Consider the following 22,301-nt stretch of genomic DNA (forward strand, 5'->3'; position numbering starts at 1 on the left):
CTAAGCCGCCACCCCAACTTGCAACTTGCAACTTGCAGTTTGTTAAGTGCCCAGTGAAAAATCGTGCAGCGGCGGTGGCAGCAGCAGCAGTTAAGTTGATTTTGCATTGTTGCAGCTGATACAATTGCTTTTGTTGTTGTTGCTAGTGTTGCTGGATTTTTTGCTCTCATTAATAATGCCACATTGCCGATTTGGTGCAGCAACACAGCCGCAGACATACATACACATGTAAGCATGCATGTAATCCGACGCAGCTCACGCGTTGCTATGAATTTTGCACCGGAAAACTACATAAAAGAAAAACAAACTGAAAACAATAAAACTCGTTTCTGCAGCCGAGTTACAGTTTCAATTTTTCAGCTTTGCTGGGCTGCTGCACCAACGTTGTAGTTACTATATATTGTTGTTGTTGTTCACAAAGCGGCTGCCGCTGCCACAACTTTATGGCCCAAGCATATAAATAAACGCCAAGAATACGAAATTGAAACAGTTTTTAGTGCGTTTTTGAAAACGTTTGATCAACAACGAATTGCCTGCCTGTCGAAGTGCAAAAGTAAAATAGCAAAGCCGCTAGTCGCCAATCGCAAGTCGCAAGCTGAAAAGTGATCTGTTTATTAACAAAAGTCTCGTTAACTAGTACAAAGTAGTTCAAGTGAAATTGTGAAAAAATGGCTTTAAAGGTACGCAGTTGGGTTGAGATGTTGTTGTTGTTATTTTGTTTCTACGATATGAGGATATTTCCGAAGGATTTTAATACCTTTGTTTTTTTTGATATAAAAAAAAATACTATAAAGGCATGGAAAACTTAGTGAATATAAAAATTCAAGAGCTTTACACCTTTTTCGATATGGGAATTATTGTAATGCGGGCAACCACTTTTATGCCGGCAACCAGACAGCGGCCATAAGTCTTAACTAGTGACTCTTAGCCACTAATGTAACCAGTGCCTGCTGTCTGAAGTCAGGCGTAAATATTTTTCAAAACATTGCAAAATTTGTGTAAAGGTTTGTAAGCATAGAATTTTCCAAATTCAAGCCAATAACCAACGCAACATAGAGAGACTTTAAAAAAATTATAATAAATGGTGATTAAGTTTCAAGGGCCGATGTTGATTTTGAATAAAATACAATTATTTTAAAAAATTATTATAATTTCTTTTTATTATGATAATATTGGTATGGCTCAATTATGCACAAAACAAAATATTGGCCAAATGGCTGCCGTGGCCTCGGCGGCACGCCTCCAAAGACCACCAAATGCAAATAGTTCCTTATCTAACGGGTGGTTAAGCTTCAAGGGCCAGTGTTGATTTTGAATAAAATACAACTGTTTTAAAAATTTATTGCTATTTGTCTTTATTATGTTAATATTGGTATAGCTCAATTACATAGGAAACAAAATATTGGCCAAATAGCCGCCACGGCCTCGATGGCACACCTCCATCCGATGGTCCAAATTTTCGATGACGCTGAGGCATAATTGAGGTTCTATGCCGTTAATGTGCCGAATTACCTCATCCTTTAGCTCTTGAATTGTTGCTGGCTTATCGACGTACACTTTATCTTTCAAATAACCCCAAAGAAAGAAGTCCAACGGTGTCGTTGACGTTTAGGTGTGGTTCACATTCAACATCATCCTTTATGGCTGCACATTTTGACGGAAGCACGAAAGTTCCTCTTTGGACTGGTACTGCAGTTGGCTTCTTTCAAACTGTGACGATAAATTAGCCCACTTTAAAATGTTGTAAAATATATCTTTAACAAATACTCGCAAGCTTTTTTCCTTAATCTTAAAATATTGGACGATAGAAAACCTTAAAAAATTGGACGATGGTTCACTAAAAAATTTCTGAAATTTATTAGGGACCGAAACAAGGTTTATAGACACTGGAGCGTAACTGCAGTACTGAGCGCTGAAAAGTTTATAGGAACTTAGAAAGCACCAACAAAGGAAACAATAAAAAATTTTGATAAACGATTTAGGTTTTATTTACCTTAGAAAAGATTTCTTTTTGAAATAAATTTAAAAGTAAGATTTCCTCTTAAGATTTTATGGATCTACTCAATTTCATTAAGAGCCTGAGCTGAGGAAAGGAGAATTTGCATTTTTTGATGCAAAGGAGATATGAATTACAAATGAATATGAATTACATACGCATGATATGACATCTATGCCACACGCTAGATGCTAGGACATCAATACGTGGGTCGCTGGAAAAGTGCGTGCAAAAATAAAAAAATACTTCAAACGTTTATTTCGCTTCAAAGTAGGAGCCTTCAGGCTTATACACTTCGTCCAAGGCGTTCCGAATAATTGAATTTGTCGATGTCTGTAAAATAGCCATTCGATTCTGCAATCACCTCCACATTTGAATAAAATCGTTTTCCGATAACCACGTTTTCAAAATAGGGAACAAATAGTAGTCGGTGGGATCCGTGAGAGCCAAGTCTGGAGAATAGGATGTGGATGTGTAATTGGAATAGGAACAGGGATATGAAACGAGTTAGAACCCTATCCCCAAAAATTTTAGGACTACAACTGCTGAGGTGTGAGCTGGTGCGCTGTCGTGATGGAAAAGGAAAATCACTCGACTTCCCCGATTCAAAGGAATGCCAAGCACAAAGAAATAGGCTGATCTGGCTGAAACTTGGTGTGTGTTCTACCAAGAGATGCTGCTAACTAAGCATAACTTTGATATGCACCAGTAGTGCTATCTCACTGACTTTGACGGACTTTTTAAACGACCCTCGTATTTTAATCAGTTTTGACTATTTTTCTTAATTTTTTTTTAATTAAAAAAAAAAAAATTTTATTATTTTTAACTTTTAAATTTTATTAAAAAACAAATATTTTTTTACAAAAGTATAGCTCCTTGCATAACAAAGTCATATAAATTCAGAATTTTTTTTATGTTTTTAAATTAATTTCATTTATTTTTGTGGAAAAGTCATATATATTTGAGACAAAAAATTTGTTGATTTATTTTTGTATAAAAGTTTGGCTCATTTTTTAACATAAACCACATAAATTTGAGAAATAAATTTTTTCATAAAACTATTTTTATTTATTTTTGTATAAGAGTTAAAAAAAGCAATTCGGAATTCTTTTTTTTATATTTTTAATTTTTTGTTTTTGTATAAAAGTTTAACTCATTTCTTAACAAAAGCAATATAAGTTTGAGAAAAAAATTTTAGATAAATTATTTTTATTTATTTTTGTATAAAACTTTAGCTCATTTTTTTACAAAAGCGATTTAAGTTTGAGAAATTTAATTTTTTCATAATTTTTTTTCATTATTTATTTTGGTGCAAAAGTATAGCTCATTGCCTAATAAATGCCAAATACCCAAGTTTCAAGTTTTATACAAAAATTCGCAAAAATTAAAAAAATTCCACAAACTTTTCATACCAATTCCACGGTTTTAGTTAGAATTTCTGGAACGATTTTCGTTATGCAGTTTTAAAACTTATTAATTAATTAATTAATTACATATAGAAAATCATGATATTCAAACCAAAACTAGTCAGCAATTCACTAGTAAGAATAAATCTAAAAAAAAGGAATTTAACCCATTAACAACCACAAATTAAAATTAACCCTTTTGTAACAATTAATGTAAGCGTGACAATTCATTAATTTTTGTTTTAATTATAGAAAACATTATTAATTCCTTAAATCTAATTCATTTTGTAGATTTAATTTAAATATAAAATCCTCAGTTTCATTAATTTCATCGTCTTGGTTGTTAAGATTAAATTCTTCGCAACATAATAGTTCAATTACTTCTGAAGGAAGTGTGGAAGGTTTTCACTTTTGTAAGCTTCTATTTAAAAGTAGTGTGGAAATTAATGGATTTGAAGTATCGACAAACCTATTAAATATGTCTAACAGACTCCTTGGCCTCTTCTTCCAATACTACTTGAAAAACTTCTTTTTGCATCTCAGCAATTCCTTCAGCCGTATGCTCTAAAATAGATTGCAATGAAACTTTTACAAGAGTATCATTTGCTTCTATACCCTGACGTCGGCATTTGAATTTAGCGGCTGCAATTTTAGAATAGTGTGGATAAATATCGCAGTTTCATAACTTATTTTCGTAACGTATTGCGTTGTACTGCTCTTTTGAAAAATTATTTTCAAAAAGGAAAGCTAAAGCCTCATCTGCAGAAAGTTGAAGTGGCGATTTGGTAGCTTGAATACACATCTTAGGGGGCCTTGTTGGGCTTTCCATACTTTCTTTCAGGATTGCAGCCAAATCGGTATCCCCTTGTATAGGAGCCGATGTTGCTGCTGCACGAACAAGAAGACTAGTATCAGCTTTCTCAGTTGAATAGTATGCGGCTTCCTTTCTTTTGCCAAATTCTGATTTTTTGGTGAATGGCATACGCCGACGACCAACAATGGTACTAGTTGCTTTTTTGAGAATGCTATTGACCATCAACTTTAACTCTGAATTTAGCCACGAATGATTTTAATCTTTAAGACGTTTATCTTTCAGTGGCATTTTTTCCACTTTTGCGTTAATTTTACAATAAAAAAACGTAGTTTTTGCATTAAATTCTTCTTCATTTCAACCGAAATATGAATGTCCTTAATTTTTCCAAGAACATGATTAAAAACGGCATCAAAGTTGGTTTTTTTTTGGGAACGTTCTTTTCGCCATATTTCAAACATATCGTTTTTTTCTATACCGAGGATGCCTAAAGGGAAGTGGAATTACTATTAAAACGCAAAAAATCGCAATTTGAAATAAATTGTTAATAACTCATTAAATAACAATGCATGTATTTTTTCTAATTTGAAAGAGGTCAAATGGGGTCAAAATTTTATAGGGCTTCCAGAAAGTCAACGTTTAAGATAACTTGTATCATTTCAAGGTTATGTAGACTAATAATTTATTTACAAATATAGCAACATAAATATAAAGCGTTTTAATTAAATTCATATATATACTTACATACCTCTTTATTTTCCATTTTACACTAATGAATTATTTTCAACACAATTCGAGAAAAGCGGACTCAAAGTTCACCAAGCGCGCAAGCAAATTTACACGAAAAGTTACGTCGATTGACTTTGACGGGTGCCTGTGTAACGGTGTTTTTTATTAAGTGAAAATAAAATCAACGCACCTTTGTTTTAAAGTATTTCTAATTAGAAAACAACAACAACAAAACTAAAACGGCACTTTCATTCTCATACTTTTATACAGCAAAAACGGTCATTTGACCTAATGTGCAGTGGTGGAGAATCGAATGCCACTGCTGTAGAAGGCCTAGGCTGGCTTTTAAAATTGACTTCTTCTTTTGTGCATATCTCACCACTCTAGACGGGTTCAACTTTTTAAATTGATAAGTTTTTCATGATAATGGCCTGTTTAGTTGTTTGCACCGAATAACTTAAGTGACATGACAGGCTGAAATGTTAAAAATATGTGTCAAAAAAAAAAAAAATTTGCGTATACGCGCAATTTTTTTGAGTTATCAGACCACTTTCTCTACTTAAATTATTTAAAAAAAACTAAGAAATACATTTTTGTAAAAATCTTCGTGCCATTTTTAACTAGTTTTCAACTAGTATCTTTTATACTAGTTCGTGTTTGCGGCAATAACACTTATACAGCTAGTGCTGAGCTAAAATAGTTTTATTAATTCTCCTCTACCCATTCTCAAGTGGTTCCTAACTAGCATCTTTGGGCCTAGTTCGTTTTCACAACAATAACAATTACATATATCACTATCCTAGCTAAAATAGTTTTATTGATCTAAAAGAGTTTTACCGATCTTTTATTTTTTTATTGATATGCCTTAGACTAGTTCCTTTCTGCAGCAATAACGCTTATATCACTAGCTGTGGGCTAAAAGAGTTTTACCGGTCTTCCTTTAGCAACTGGTTCTCAACTAGTCTCTTTTAGCCTAGTTTGTTTTCGCAACACTTATATCACTCACCATCTTAACTAAAATAGTTTTATCGATCTTTCTTAAGTCAGTTTCAACTGGTTTCCAACTAATCTCTGTTACACTAGTTCGTTTTTCCAACAATACCATTTATGCCACTAGTTCTCAGCTAAAATAATTAGTTTTATTGATCTGGCTTAGACTAGTTCGTTTATGCAGCAATAACGCTTATATCACTGTGAGCTGCGAGCTAAAAGAGTTGTACCGATCTTCCTTTAGCTATTTGCAACTGGTTTTCAACTAGCCTCTTTCAGCCTAGTTGGTTTTTGCAACACTTATATCACTATCCTAAATAGTTTTATTTATCTTTCTTATACCAGTTTCAACTGGTTTCCAACTAGTCTCTTTTACACTAGTTCGTTTTTCCAGCAATAGCACTTATGTCACTAGTTCTCAGCTAAAATAGTTTTATTTATCTTCCTTTAGCTATTTTCAACTGGGTTCCAACTAGTCTCTTTTATACTAGTTCGGTTTTGCAGCAATAAAGCTAATGTCACTAGTTCTCAGCAAAACAAGTTTTATTGTAGTATAATGTACATATGCACACTCATGCAAGCATGAAGTCGTCGAAACGAGCTTATAAGTTTTCACTAAAAATTTAAAATCAAAAGGGCGCGAATAGCAGCAGATTGAGAGAAAACATCGTGTGACGGTACATCGCAATAAATCCTTTCGCAGTTACTGAAGTCAGTAAAAGCACGCAACGGTATTTTATTTCTTAATTCTATGTGTTGCTGTTTTTGTTTTCTTGTTTTTACACAAAGTATTTTTTTTTGCAATGTTTATTTTTCTCTCACTCGTTGGTGAAAGTTTATTTTGAATTGTTTACTTTTGACTTCTCCGCTTCTCTGTAGCATCTGTTTTCATGTGAACCATATTTTCAGCTGCTTTGTTTTTCTGTTTCAGTTGATTTTAAAGTCAGTATTGCTGCAGTTTCGTAGATTTTTTCCACTTGAAGCGTGAGATAAATTGGAATTTTCAGCTTTTATTCGTATCTACTTGTGGAATATTTTTTCCTAAGCTACTCTTTAGAAGCTACTGAAGCGCATTTTAATTCTATTTATTCTAAGAATTGCCTGAGAAAATGCAACTGAGAATTTACTTATTTAGTATTTTTCAAGAAAAATTGCTTTCTTTACCTTAACCTCTTTAACTGGCGCGCATTTTAAAAAGTGCAATTACAGGGATCGGTTAGTGAAGATGGCAAAAAGTATGGGGGGTCAAAGTTAACTGCATTCACTTATTAAGGAAAGCGGGTTGAAAGAGCGGGTTCCTTTTGTTTTCTACAATTTTTTTTTTTTGATATTTTAAAATCATTTATTTTACCAGGGCCCCTTTAACTGCTGAATAAACTTCTAATATGCGCTTTTCGGGTTGGCTTTGCGGTATTTAGCTTCTCCGTATGTTTGCGGGACCAAAAACACTCATAGGTGGTCAAGTCTGGTGAATGTGGTTATTGAGACATGATTACAGAGAGTATTCCCTGCTGATCGTTCGATCTTTCGTTTCGAACACGATTCACCACGTCATTGCACAGAAGTCCCATAGGCCAAAACTAATAGAAATCAAAAATCAAAGTCAAAAATTTGCAAATTCTATGTGCCAATATTTTGTGCCAATAATATCTCCTAGAAGCACACGCAGTTAAACGACAAGCTGCCCGTTTTTTTCCACCTCAAATGTTACAAATAGCTTCAAAGGATTGAGCGGGTAAACTCTTTGAATTTTCAGTGGAAGACGCCTGAAAGTAAACTCACAGTTTAAAAAAATAAATAAAATATTCAAGCTTTTGGTCTCGCCACGAATTGAAATGAATATTAAAAAAGTGATATTAAGTAAAGGATCTTAACGAAAGTCTGGGCTGTCGTGAATGTAACATGGGAAACATTGGCAGGGTAGTAGTATTGGAGTTTGTAGTGACAGTCAAGCTACACTTAGAGCCCTTTCTAGCCCACGCTGCTCTTCGAAATTAGTCAGTGAGTGCAAGACAAAACTGAGCAGCGCTGCAAAAAACAACAAAGTTTGCCTTGTCTAAGTATCCATGATTAAAATTGTACTTTACAAATATTAAAGACGACTACATGGACTACAAGGTAATAAGCCGAAAAAAGAAAGAACACCTTAAATTTTAAGTAGAACAAATTGAGAAGAGCTGTGGTACTGACGCAATCAATCCAGAATTATTAAAATATGGTGGATATGAACTCAGCCTGTCGTCCCAGAGGTTGTGGGTTCGAATCCCACGTAAAGCACGGTCCTCGTACTTTTCCTAACTTGCCTACTTTCCTACTTTCTAGTTTTTAATAAAAAAAAAATATATAAAAAAAATCCCACTCCTCAACCCCAAAGCACCTTATCCTTCCAATCCTTAGTCCCCCACAAAAGTCAGCGCATTACTTGCATTGTGGCTGCTAAAACAAGCAAAAAACAAATAAAAGGACACAGATACACATTGCATCAAAGCTCTAAGGATTCGATGGTACGCTCACATTCTACGAATGAGCAACGATAGAGCTAAAAAAGAAAACGAACTTCGAAACAAATCCACAAGACGATAGTAGAAGAAGCCGGCTGAAGAAACGATGGAGAGATGACACTGAAGGCGACTTTGGAGCCATGGGTATATCTGACATCCAACGAAAAGCTGATGACCGAATGACGTGGAGGCGAATTGCAATGGTTCACTCCGTAGTTGTGATGCTATGATGATGACGATGATGAACAAGAAGTACCATCTAAAAACTATTCACTATTCACATTTAGACGTGGGACAAAAAAGTGGTGCGGAAGTGCGGGTTGGATTCTGATTGAATCACCAGTCTAACCCACCATCTAGCCAATCAACATGCAGGCGTCACTTTTGAAAGATGCTTTACAGCATATACGATTTTTTAATACGGCGATATACTAAAAAATATGGATATCAAGGGCCAATATTTCTTTTTCGAACCTTTTCTTAGATGAGCTTAAGTTGAGCTGGCAGGTCAAGCAGACGCCTCATATATACCTGATAAAAAATATACCATCGAGGAACTATTCACTATAGGTGTCAGGTTTCTCGTCACTCGTCTATATATAGGCGCCACTTTTCAAAGACCCTTTACATATTTCAGTAGTTTTTATATTTTCACTTTATTTGGTCTTATTATAAAATTAACTTTGTTCAAACGTCAGTGTTAGTGTTTTGGTGGTGGTGGTGCAGGTGTTGCCTGAGTGACACATCCCAGACTTAATTAGCACAAAATATGCCATTTTGATACACCACTTCTTGAACCTCTACTTTTTATTAGTCGAACCATCTTAATTTGACTATGAATCTGGCTATGTTGTCTATTTTCTTTCTGCAATTTCTTTTAAGTTGACCATCGATAATCCCCCTAGTATTCTATAGGTCGTGGAGCACACAACCTTGGGCACTCACACAGATAGTGAGAGACAGTCTTCTTAAATTCTTCTGGATCGCTTCTTCAGCTTCTATATCTACCTTTGTACGACCATCCCATCTTCCTGGCATAGCCTCTGAGAGACCGGTTATTGCGGACGTAATTCTGAAGGTGTCTGCTCTTGGCTTTCTTAAAAACTCGACAGTTCTGGTTTACTTCAAATTGGTCTCTCGTTTATTTCGTTAGTTTGCAGGTATCCGTGTTAGTCCATCTATCGACAGCCTGCTTATAGAATAGCGAGAAGATTTCTCTTTTGCGCACGCCTTGTCAACAGCCTATCGCTTCGGATTCGTTATCAGCCTGTTTCTAAAAAACAAAACAAGAAAAAAATCCTCCATTTCCATTCCTCAACCCCAAAAGCTTATCCTTTCCACCCTTACTCCCGCACAATAGTCTGCGCATTATTTGCACTGTGGCTGCTCAAACAAGAAAAAAAAAAAAGTAAAGAAAAACTCACAGTTACACATTGCATCAGTGGCGCCAACAAGAGAAAGCGGGCGACCGCGGTAATAGCGCAGACACACCAAATTTAGCGAAGTCCTCAACCATCTGTGTGATCCTTCTGCCAGAAAAATGTGAAGTGCAGATGGCGCTCTAAGCAGTAAGAAGGCGTTTTACGTAAGCGACGACAGGTGGACATTTCCACTACTTAGGACTAGTAGCGGCAGGCTAATCACCTACCCTGCCAAAAATCAAAAACAGATTAACGAAACCAACGCAAGACTGAGTCTTGTCGAGGCCCTATGCTTCCGAGAGGAGTGAACAAGGCCCCTTTTTGCGGCCACTTACTTTGTGTAAGGAGTGCCTTGATTCTGGGTAAGCCTGTTTTATGATTTATTACTTCTTATAATTTTGTAAAGCTGGGACCAAAACCTCACTTTCTTATCTGGACTAGAAGTATTTTTGCTCATCGACTCCGTACCAAAACCTATCAGTGCGCGATGGTTCGAGAGTATTTATTTATTTACTTAAGGTCACATTACTCGTAATTGCCCTAACTCGGCTTCTATTAAATCAGGTGTAGGATCATGCACGTCTTAGATGGCATCACTGGTGTCTAAGATATGAAATGAGTTCAGGAACTTTTGCGACAGACCTCCCATTTACCTTAATTGCCACACTTAAAAGGCAATGAAACACAATAATGCAATCAAATATGTACATATCTCGAGTATGCACTTGTAAAGGCACTTACGGCAGCCAGTTATCGTAAAAGCCACCGCAATACATGGGCAATGGGCTTTGGACCATATACATAAATAAAAATAACTGTCAGTGACAGCTGCTGCCATTGAGTTGGTTGAGTAGAAATGTGCATCGACGTAGTTTAAATATGTATACATATACACTGTAGGTCCTTGTACATTACCATATATAAATTTGATATGCAAAGCGTTGACATTTGTATTCGATTGTATTGACACCTCTAACACTTTAAAATTATATCTAAGAAATGTGTATGTTTTGACATATTTACAAATATTTATTTCAATAAAAGTTTTACCGATAAATAAACATTTGAAACTTGAGAGAAAATGATGAGCACGTGCCATTTCGGCTTGCTCAGTTGTTTCGGTGCTTCACGGCGTATGAGTAACTATGAGTTTACAGAGACACAGTTTTTATTTACACTTTCTTTTTAAGTATTTAAATAAAATGAAACAAATAATGAATTCATCTTGTTTCATTCTGTGCTGAGAGCCACATGGACAGGGCGAAAGAAAAAAAATCAAATCAGCTGATTTACCGGTACCACCTTTAAGGGGTTAAGGATGGTCAGAGGCCCGAAAAAATCATGATTTTCAATACATTTTTTTTGCTAGTCAATTGCTTTATTTCACAAAACTAAAAACATAGCTTTAATACATCATAATTCGACTTGATTTTAACAAAATTTTAACAAAAAAAATTATAATTGTAAAAGTTATTTGCTGCTCAGTACTCGTTCCTCCAGAAGTCCCTTGCGATGATCATCACAAGTCCTTGGAGATTCCTCTAAAACCAATCAGACAAGGGAAATTAGTTTTATTAATAGATGATCTTGTGCCTTATCGAAGCATTTTATGTTTTTTTGTCAAAATTATTAATATGGCGGCCTCAGGAAATATTTTGCATATTTTCGAGAAAAAAAACCGAAAATGAATTGTTAAAAAAAAATTGAAATTTTTGAAATAAAAAAATTTTTTTCTATCAGGCACGAGTTTTTTATGTTTTTCAAAAGCTGTATAAATTTTATTGAATGTTACAGTGATTTTTAAGTTTCAGTGATCACGATTTTTAAGTTACAGTGATCACCTGTTGTAAAAAATTGGTTTTGAGAAAAGCACATTTAAAGTTTTGCAGCTGTTGCTACCTACTTCCTCTCAAACACTCTCGGATTCACTTCAAATTTTCACACAATATTTTTAAGACATTGTGCTTTAAGAAAATGCAAAAAAATCAAATTTTTTGAAAATTCTGACTACCTCTAATACCTCGCCTTATTTGAAATGATGTTTTTTGGCCTTAAGGCTGAAAAATCACGTTTTTTTGAGATTTTTTTACAAAGAACGATTTTATTAAACAAATACAATTTTTAACTATTCAAATAATGTCTACTTTAGAGTTAATTATAGCATGTAAAGTTAGTGAAAATATTGAAATGTACGACTCCCAAGCGTTCTCCGAAGAAAAGTGTTCGACGGTAGACAAAATATCTCCGGTTTGGATTATCTGAAATCGAGAAACTAATTAGATTTTTTTTGTGGATAGATAAGGCTGAGTATTAATCGAAGGAATAGTCAAAACTTCAATTTTTGATAAAATGGCGGCTATAGGAAAACAAATCGAATTTTCTACAAAAACTTTGGCGAAAAATTGCCTAAAAAAATAGAAAAAATCATGAGAATTCTTATTGTTTCGCTTAGTACCTGGAAAATATATCTGAGAAGGTTGTGTTCAAATTTCAAAACGATCGGTGCACCCGTTTTTGAGCAATCGTGTCCACCGACTTCGAAAACACGGTTTTGAGAAAAACGCGTTTCAAGTTTGAAAAACACTTTACATGGGGTAAAAATTCTCTGAAACCCCTTTTAAAATTTGCGTGTAACTTCGAAAATATTACCCGGAACGATATTCAATTTTTTGTGTACATTCTTAAATATACATATGTACTACATTAAGAAAATAAAATAAAAACAAAATCGATTTTTTGAAAATTCTAACTGTATATAACCTCTTAAAAGCGTGTGAAACGGAAACGAAAAAAAAGGTTTTTTTTATTATTGCTTTAAGTATTTTATTCTTTGATCTAGTGTTAAAAAATAAAAATTTTTGTTGGACATACGAGGTTCGTTCAAAAAGTTTTTAGCCTTCAAAAAAAGCGTCTCTCAAAAAACGGCATGTCGCTGGCGGCACGGATTCCGGCGCTCACACGTGTTTGAAATGAAAAAGATGAAAAAGGAACAACGTTCTTGTTCAGTATGAATGTCGTTAACGTGTGAACTACTGTCTTTAAAAAAGTAAAATTTGACAAAATAGCGGGCGTTCAAGGATGACAAACCGTTTTTTGACCTTCTTTTACTTTGAAGGTCCGAAAAAGATACTAAAGTTTTTTTTCCCCAAATAATCGTATTTCACACGATAAGGACATTAATTCTACGTCATTTAAATTTTATTTCATCAAAATCAGTTCAGTAGAACTGGGTATAACTGTGTCCATTGTCCACATGAAGACCATTTTTTGAAGTCTGACCACGTTTTGAACTAACTTCGTATGGCCAACAAAAATTTGTATTTTTTAATAATAGATCGGAAAATAAAATCCTGATAATAAGTACTAAAAACCATTTTTCGCTTCCCGTTTCTTCTTCTTAATTGGCGCGATAACCGCTTACGCGATTTTGGCCGAGTTTAACAAAGCGCGCCAGTCGTTTCTTTCTCGTGCTAACCGGCGCCAATTGGACACACCAAGTGAAGCCAAGTCCTTCTCCACCTGATCTTTCCAACGCAGAGGAGGCCTTCCTCTTCGTCTACTACCACCAGCTGGTACCGCTTCCCGTTTACACGCTTTTAAAAAACACAGCAATTCAAATGAGGCGAGGGCCTCAGTAGATTCACCTTACTACAATATCTGGACTCTCCTAGCAATAAAAAGTGTATGTGTGTATAAAAGTACATAGATGTTAAATAAAGGTATAAAGGAGTGTACCGAATAAAGTACCCCATACTTCATTCAATAGTTTTATTTCAAAAAAAGCACCCTTTACAAATAAGTAAATATTAACTAAGGCGATTTGCATTCACTCCCCTTTTGCTTACTCATTCCATTTCGACCGGTGAGCGTTACTACAGGGTTGCCCATATTCGACGGACCTATCTGGCAACCCTGTATCTTTTGACAGAGAGGTCAGATCGCTTAATGACATACCGCATTGGAAGCGCCAGTCCATGCAGATTTTTACCATGGAACAGTACATGCCAAGCGAGCGCTCCCAAATTGTTGAAATTTACATTCAATAAAAGAAGTCAATTGTGAAAACTCAACGTGCGTATTAAAAATTAAATAATGTGAAAAGTGCGCCTCCAGATTGTTGCCTGCGGACAAGCCTTGTCGATTGGAATGGGTCCGAAGAGTCATTGAAATGGCTGAAGATGACGAGCAATTTGGGAACAAAATCATCCGATGAGGCTCATTTCTTATTGAATGGGACGATAAACAAGCAAAATTGCCGTATTTACGTCACTGAAAATCGTCACGTAATTCAAGAAGTACCTCTTTACGATGAAAAAGTCACTGTTTGGTGCGGCGTTAGTGCGAACACGATTTATGGGCCGTTTTTCTTCGAAGATGAAGATGGTCAAGCTGTTACCGTCAATCAGGAGCGTTATCGCGATATAATAACCACTTTTGTGATGCCAATTATTCGTTGAAAGCGTATGAGTCATGTCTGGTTTCAACAAGACGGCGCTCCACCACACACAGCTCTCACCACAATCGATTTTTGGAAGAAATTGTTTCGTCGTTTGATGTCGAAAAATGGCGATTTTGACTGGCCACCGCTTTCGCCCGATTTAACGCCATCTGACTTCTTCTTGCATATTGGGATATTTAAAATCAAAGGTTTATATTAATAAGCCAAAGACCATAGAAGAGCTCAAGAATAACATCCGTGAGGAAATGGCCGCTATTTCAGCCGAAATGTTAGCTAAAACTATGGAAAATGCTGCAAAATGGGCACAATACGCCGTGAAGGCTCAAGGCGGCCATTCGGGAGATATCATATTTAAAAAGTGATGTCAACAAATCTACTTGAACCAAATAAAATGATTATTATCGTCAATATCAAAAAAAATGTGTTCTTGGATGTAAAAAAAAACACATGGGTCCGTCGAATATGGGCAACCCAGTATATAAAAAGCTGATCTGAATGAATTTCTTAAAAAATTTTTTTTACAATTTTTTATTCAAAAAGTGTTCAAAAAACACACTGTGCGCATATTAGTCGATTAAACTCCAAATAACGTGCTCAGTGTAAACCAATACCGTTCCGTTGCTAAGAGTTTAACAAAATTTGTTGGCTTTATCGCCAAGCAACTTGCAATTTCCAGGAAAAACGTAAAATCGTCCATTTGGGTAACGAAGTGTAGGCGCGTAAAATTATATTTGATTGTGTATAGTACTTGAACGCGAGTATACAGGGTAGACCAACTAGCGTTTAGAATTTAATTCCGTTGTAAGCAAAGGACGCGTAAATATTTTTCAAATATTTTTTTATAATTTATGATGCTTTCCATTTCAATTCAACCGGGCTATTCGGGTCATGTTCTTCGATTTCGATGTAACTCAAATATGTTGCTCTCTGGTCAAAATAATGAGACACGTATTTTTTTGTTCGCCCGAAAACATTTTTTTTCAAGATTTATCGGCAATTTTGTTCTTCGGCTCAAAATCAATGTTTTTTCAATATATAAGAAATTTTTTTTTTTTAAATGCTCATAACTTAGTCAAAAATTAACCGATTTGAATGATTCTGGGTTTAAAATGATCGTCATTACTTACACGAATGACTTCATGTAGAAACAATTGCAAAAAAGTAGTTGAACATTTTTTATATTCCAAAAAACAAAAAGTGCGAAACAGGGTTTTTACTCAAAAATTCATTACTCAAAAATAACTCATTTTAGCTACTGGGCATTCAACTCAATTGAAGTTTGAGGTGTCCTCTTGATTTGGAAAAAGTTATAAAAAAAACACTTTTTGAAATATTGAAATTCGAAAAATCTCAATTTTTTTTCTTTTTTCCTAAATAAAAAAATTGCAACTACTTTTTTGCAATTGTTTCTACATTAAGTCGCTCCTGTCAGTAATGACGATCATTTTAAACTCAGAATCATTAAAATCGGTTCATATTTGACTAAGTTATGGGTATTTAAAAAAACAAATTTCTTATCTAATTAAAAAAATCGATTTTGAGCCGAAAAACAAAATTGCCGATAACTCTTGAAAAAAAATTTTTTCGGACGAACAAAAAAATACGTGTCTCATTATTTTGACTAGAGAGCAATATATCTGAGTTACATCGAAATCGAAGAACATGACCCGAATGGCCCGGTTGAATTGAAATGGAAAGCATCTTATACATTTCTATAATTCCCTAGCCGTAGCTAGCAGTAGAACAAAGTTGTTAGGAAAATACTCTTTTGACTATCTTACCGAACTATCCGGTGGGGGGATAAAATCTATCCTACGCTTCATAAGAGCGTCTAAGTGGGAATATTATGAATAATTACTGAGGTTCCCGTATTACACAGTCGTACTAGAAGGGACCTGTAAGCTCTAAGTGAGTTGGCTATTCCACTAGTGAACCGCCTGCCACAAAAACCTAATCCAACCTAAGAATTTATTATAATAATTTAATTAATTATAAGAATTTATCTTGAATTCCACGGTCGACATGAGACAATTCTGTTTTTGTATATACTCGTAGTCGCCAAGGCAAAAATAGGCCTTACTTAAAATCACGATTTTTCTCTGAACATACTCTCATCCCTACTTTGTAAACAATTTTCAATGTTGTCCAACTTTGTTAATGTCTAACACCAACCAACTTTCTAACACAGCACAAATGGTATTTTGGTTGCAAACAAAGAAAAATAAAAAAAATGTTAGCCTAAATACTAAGCGCTAGCTGAATCCCCCTGTGCATACATGGGAAATGCTTTCAAACAAAACCCATAAACCACATTGGAATTTGCACAAGGTTTTGTATTACTTTCGGCAACAACTGATTACTACTGCAACTCCGCTACACGCACATACACACACACAAATTTTTGCGCCCATATGCACACCCGTTGGTATCAGAACGATATCAGTTTACCGATTTTTCGGCAATTTTAATTAAAACTTTAAAAATTACACATGGATGGGATTCCATGGAACTTCGCAGCCGAAATGATGGTTGTATTGTTGAAGTAGCGCAGGAGCAAAAAGTTTGTTCATTTCGACACCGTCAAAAAGTTACACGCCGCGGCAAAGGGTGGCGTTCTGCGCGCAATTTTCGAGCTACGCGCCAACCACCTGCCTTCCGGGCGAGCGGTAACTGCCTGCGTAGTGGTAAACCTGTGCTCATGCAGCGATTAATTACACCAAATCTGCATATTACTTGACTGTTTGCAACCCATTTTCCCTCTACGCGCCTTGAACTATGAGTTGTTGATAAATTTTTGTTCTTTTTGTTACTTTATTTAATTGCTTTTTGCAATTTGCTCATTTCTCTTCGCTTACTCATTTCAGGTTCTTTTCGTTATTGCCGCAGTGATTGCTTGCGCGCATGCCAGACCCGGCGGCCCCGCAGCCTACTCCATTTCCGCACCCAGCGTGGACCACGCTTCGGTGGGTAGCACACAAGAGCACACCGTGAAGGGCCACTATGGCCAATCGTCGCAATCGGACTACTCCAGTGCCGTACAGACCGCGCATTCGCAATCGCACGTCCAGCGTTCCAGTATTAGCAACGATGCAGGCGTGGCACCAGCCATTGGCGGTAAGTGGAAAAAGCGGAATTTGAGTTGAAAAACTAAAGAAACCAAAAAAAAAAGAAAGAATCGCGCAGAAAATTACAGAGAGAACCGTTATTATTGTTGTATCCATGAACTAACCAAATATTTTATTTTACACCTCTGCACATTTTTCCCTCACACCCCTCTTGCACACACCACTTCACCTTTCTTTGCACTTTTTTGTACGCTTCTTCTGCACTCTTGCACTTTACTTGCTTCTCACACCACTAAACTTCTGAAAAAAAATGAAAATCTGAAACAATAAGGTCACGTAATTGCCGCCGCTGCACCCGCTGCCCACATTGCTTATGCTGCACCAGCCGCTTACGCCGCGCATGCGTACGCCGCACCGGCAGCCAGTTATGCCGCGCATGCCTACACCGCGCCGGCTGCTCTCAGCCATAGCTATGCTGCACCCGCCCTCTCGCATGGCATCGCCTACGCTGCGCCAGCGGCCTACCAAGCTCCCGCTTACAGCTACCAAGCGCCGTCTTACAGTTACCAGGCTGCACACGCCCCTGCTCCAGTCCTGCAATACGCCGCTGCTGCCCCTGCTATTGGACATTACGCCGCTCCCGCTGCGCTCTCGCATAGCTATGTCGCTGCTGCGCCGGCTGCCACCCTGAAATATGCTTCGGCACCTGCTTATGGTATGTAGAAGAGCACCGAACGCTTTTTAAAAAAAATTACAAAAAAAAAAATCTTAAAAAGTAAACTAACATTTTTCGTAAAGTAGGTGTAATATTTGCACGTAGATAAAATATTAATGCATGCGCACGAATGTAATAATGAATATTTTTATGTATGTAGTTAATGTGATTTTATATTCACGTCAATATTTTTAGCTTACAGTGGGTGTCACTAAAAAACGGACAGTTTCATTTTTCGCAACATTTGCAATGTGTACTTTTTGTTAATTTTTTATAAATATTCACAGAGAGGCTTGCTGGCAAGATTTGAGAATTTATTAATTTCTTCAATAATTTTAACAACTTTCTTATGCGAACAAATTTCTTCCTCCTATAAAAATCATATAAATTCCAGTCCAAAATTTTTGCAAATTTCAAAAAAAAAAAATAAAAATTTATAATCCCACCTTTTAAAAAAATGTATATACAAGAGTTGACAATTTATTTATACTTTCCTTAATCATTTTTCTATAATAATTTTAATAACTCTTTTATGAAATTACATTTTTTTCTCCTATAAAAACCATATAATCGAAGTCTCAAACTTTTTGCAAATTTGAAAAACAAACAGTTTTTAAATCTATAATTCGACCTTTTGAAAAGTTTATACTATGTATTCTCTGTAAAAGCCATATAACTCCAAATTTCAAGCTTTTGCAAAAAAAAAAAATATCAAAAACTCCAAATTTTTTTTTATGTAGAAGAAAACACTAATCCGTCAGTCAACCAAAAAAAAATGTGTCAAAAAACAACGCAACTTCAAACTTGCCTTTTCTTTTTTCATTTATTTTTAGATTTTTATTAAAAAGTTTAAAATTCTGTACTGAACTGAATGGGCCATATCCCTGTGCCCGCGAGATTTTTCTAAAAATTCGGATTAAGATATTTGAAATTTCGAGGAAAATTTAATGAACTTTTTTTTTTTAATTTAGGAAAAGTTTCAAACCGCGATTTATAGAATTTTTATTGGAAAACTAGCTGTACCCGGCGCGCGTTGCTACGCCAACAACAAAAATAAATTTAAGGAAAATAACTTTAAAGAAAAATCAGTACACAAATATTCAATTCATTCTAAACCATTTTATAGATTTTGTTTTTTTCGAAAAAATTGTGACATAACAAAGTTTAGTTTCAATTCGATGTTTATCGAAGTGCTGTGGGATACGCAATATTTCTTGTTTTTCTAGCTGGTGCGTAGACGAATAAATCAGAAGGTTCTCCGACACGTGAGCAAGCCACACAGAGCTGTCCATGTGAGAAGCATGGATTCTCCAAAATTTAATCCACACACTTGTAACGATTGTCCTTGTGCTTTGTTAATTGTCTTTGCGAAAGCGAGTCGCGCCGGCAACTGTAAACCTTTGAATTCGAATGGCATATCTGTCGGGATCATTGGGATACATGGCAACAGTACGTTTTCACCTTTGAATTTTCCAGTCAAAATTGTTGCCTCGTTAACATTGTTCATCATTTTCTTGACTGAGGGTCTGGTTCCGTTGCATAGTCGTGGTGGATTTATGTTTCGAAGAAGAAATATGGGTACGCCAATTTTCAATGTAAGGACGTGCGGCGGCATGCCTGGCAAATCAAGCGAATTCAAGATGTTTTTGGCTGCTAATCTAGCACGCGTACTGAGCCACTGAGGGTTTTTGTAGTTTTGTGCAATGTTTGCAAAAATTTTGTGCACCAATTCGTTGATGCTTTCTGTGCTCTTACAGAAGTTTACTGGCAGGGTGATACATTGTGTATCAATTTCCATTCGCCCATTTCCAATATCCAATAATTGTTTTGCAAAATTTCCAGCCGATGTCATATTCGTTTCCTCTGTGTAAAAATACTTGGTCATACTGATTTTCATGACAATCGCTTGAACGGGGCAGAAGTTGCTACTCTGCAGCACCACTTTGTGGTGAGTCGCATCAATGAGCATGCTCTACAAACCTTCTCTGTGGAAAAGTACATATATGTACCAATTTTTACAATAATCGGTCTAGTAGTTTTTTAGTTCATCGATGACATACAGACAAACATTCATTTTTATATATAAGAAAATGAAATATTTTTTTTTAAAGAAGAGAAAACCGATGGGATGAAGGGAGAGGGCGGAGAGAGGTGGTGATTGGATGGTTAGAAGGATGGGTTTAGAGTGTGTGGATTATGAACAATGACTGTGCTGCGTTTGCGTCAATTGCTTTGTGCAGCCTATGAAATTCATCAGATTTCTAATGTAATGATTCTTTATCAGCAGGCGTAGCAAAAAAGTAAGAGCCAAGCTGCTTGGATCTTAATCCCGCCAGAGAAGGGCAGCAAAGGAGAAGGTGCTGAGATGATTCCATCTCATCCTCCATACATCCATCGCAAAAGGACTTGAGGTAATGCCAAGTCTCACAGCATGCATTCCACGCGCATAGTGTCCTGTGATTCGAGAGCTGAGATTTTGTCAACCTCAGAAGCTCGCCCGAGCGCCCCCGATCCACACGTGCCCAGAATTCCAATTCTCTCCCTTCGTGGGAGAATCACCTTACATGTCCCTTGTGTGGCCAGCTCATCCGCCTCACAGTTTCCCGCAATGTAGCTGTGACTAGGAGAGCCCTGATGAGGCTTATGTCAAAGAATTCGGGCGCTGTCCAAAGTGAAGTCACGCATTCCCTGACCAGTTTCGAATACACCGTCACTGACCCGAACGCCCTTATTGCCGCTTGGCTGTCGGAGTAAATATTTACTTTCTCGACTGTTAGTACGCATGTGAGCAGCCAATCAGCTGCCTCTTTGATTGCGGCTACCTCTGCTTGGAACACACTGCCGTGAACCGGTAACTTGAATTTGAGTCTGATGAGGAGCTCCTCGCAAAAAACTCCTCCGCCAACCTTTCCCTCCAACTTCGATCCATCCGTGAACAAGTTCACCAGGTCCTATCCATGATAGGGTAGTCCTTCGTTCACTCTTCGTTTGATGGAATATGAGTGGAGAAGATTTAGGTTGGACTAAGCGAAGGTATACACTGATGCTTTTTTTTGTTTTTTTTTTGTTTTTTTTGTGGTGGGTGAGGCGGCTTTAAAATGCCTTCGCACTTAGAACGACCGTCGTCAACTGCGTCGAATGGTGTGGCCACTAAAACAATCCCTCCTCCTCTTCTCTGGAGACTCCCTTCCCGGAACTACCTTGCATTACTTCGGGAAGGCCCAGAACGGTGTCCATTAAATGGACCAATACTATTCACCCACGTCTGAGTCCACCATATTTGTAGTAAGCTTCATGCTATAGGCTCGTCTTCTAATGTCTCAGTGACGTCATACCAGTGGTATGTGTGGCATGCTCTCAGGTTCCTCTCACATGGGCGTATGTATGTGTTATACGCTATCGAGGTTTCTTTTGCATCTGCAGCAAAGAAGATGCTGCGGTTATATTATACCGTCTTATGCCAGCGTGAGCACGTGACTCTACCGTCTGTTATTTGTAGTCAGTTCGTAGATAGTCTACCTTCTTTTGAAGTTCGTAGACAGTCCACCTCCTATCGAGTGATGCTTAAGTGCCCACAAACGAGGTTGAGCCTATAGCCCGAACCACTCAGTCTGATTGCGCTACGTGCAGCGGCAATTCTGCCTGCGATGTCTGCGGCTATCACATTTAATATTGCGTTGAGCGCCAGAGTAGGAGTCGTTCGAAGCGCCTCACTGATTCCAATGAGTGCCGTCCTCTGAAGTCTCTCCAGCTTCTTCACCAATTTTGTCCTCTTTAGTGAGTTCCACCAGACAATGCAGTTGACTCCATATAACCAGATTAGTTTTACAATGTTATTATATAGCCAAAAAACAGTTCCAGACGAAAGGCCCCACCTTTTGCCAATTGCGCCCTTGCACCCATACAAGTTGCTTTCTGCCTTCCTCACTCTTTCCTTGGGTTTCCCTGTAAGCTTGCTGTCAAGGATAATACCATATAAAATAATATTTTGCCAGGAACACCGCAGCTTTGCACCGAACTGCATAAAGCATTCCGATGGATTGAGTCAAATGCACTCTTAGTCATTTATTCTTTACCAAAGGAAGAAAGTTGCTTATGTAGTAAAAACTGAATTTATATATAGTAATTGTCGCGGTATAGATATTTGAAGGCTATAGTAAAATATCAGTATTCCACGAAGAGAGGAATAGATGGCACGGCAAAGTAAG

At 36.7% G+C, this 22,301-nt stretch overlaps 1 protein-coding gene across 1 annotated transcript in view; it reads left to right on the top strand.

The window, feature by feature from the left end:
* Nucleotides 1–502: 502 nt before the first annotated feature.
* The window catches only part of LOC128857189 (pupal cuticle protein G1A), a 44,810-nt gene continuing 23,011 nt past the window's right edge, over nucleotides 503–22,301 (top strand). Inside the window, exons 1-3 of the mRNA XM_054092827.1 lie at nucleotides 503–680; nucleotides 17,178–17,427; nucleotides 17,710–18,093. Of these exons, the coding sequence (XP_053948802.1) occupies nucleotides 669–680; nucleotides 17,178–17,427; nucleotides 17,710–18,093 (646 nt within the window). The 5' untranslated portion in view covers nucleotides 503–668. The remainder of the gene's footprint in view (nucleotides 681–17,177; nucleotides 17,428–17,709; nucleotides 18,094–22,301) is intronic.

Source organism: Anastrepha ludens, chromosome 3 (assembly GCF_028408465.1).
Source record: "Anastrepha ludens isolate Willacy chromosome 3, idAnaLude1.1, whole genome shotgun sequence".
In the NCBI taxonomy this organism is placed as follows: domain Eukaryota; kingdom Metazoa; phylum Arthropoda; class Insecta; order Diptera; family Tephritidae; genus Anastrepha; species Anastrepha ludens.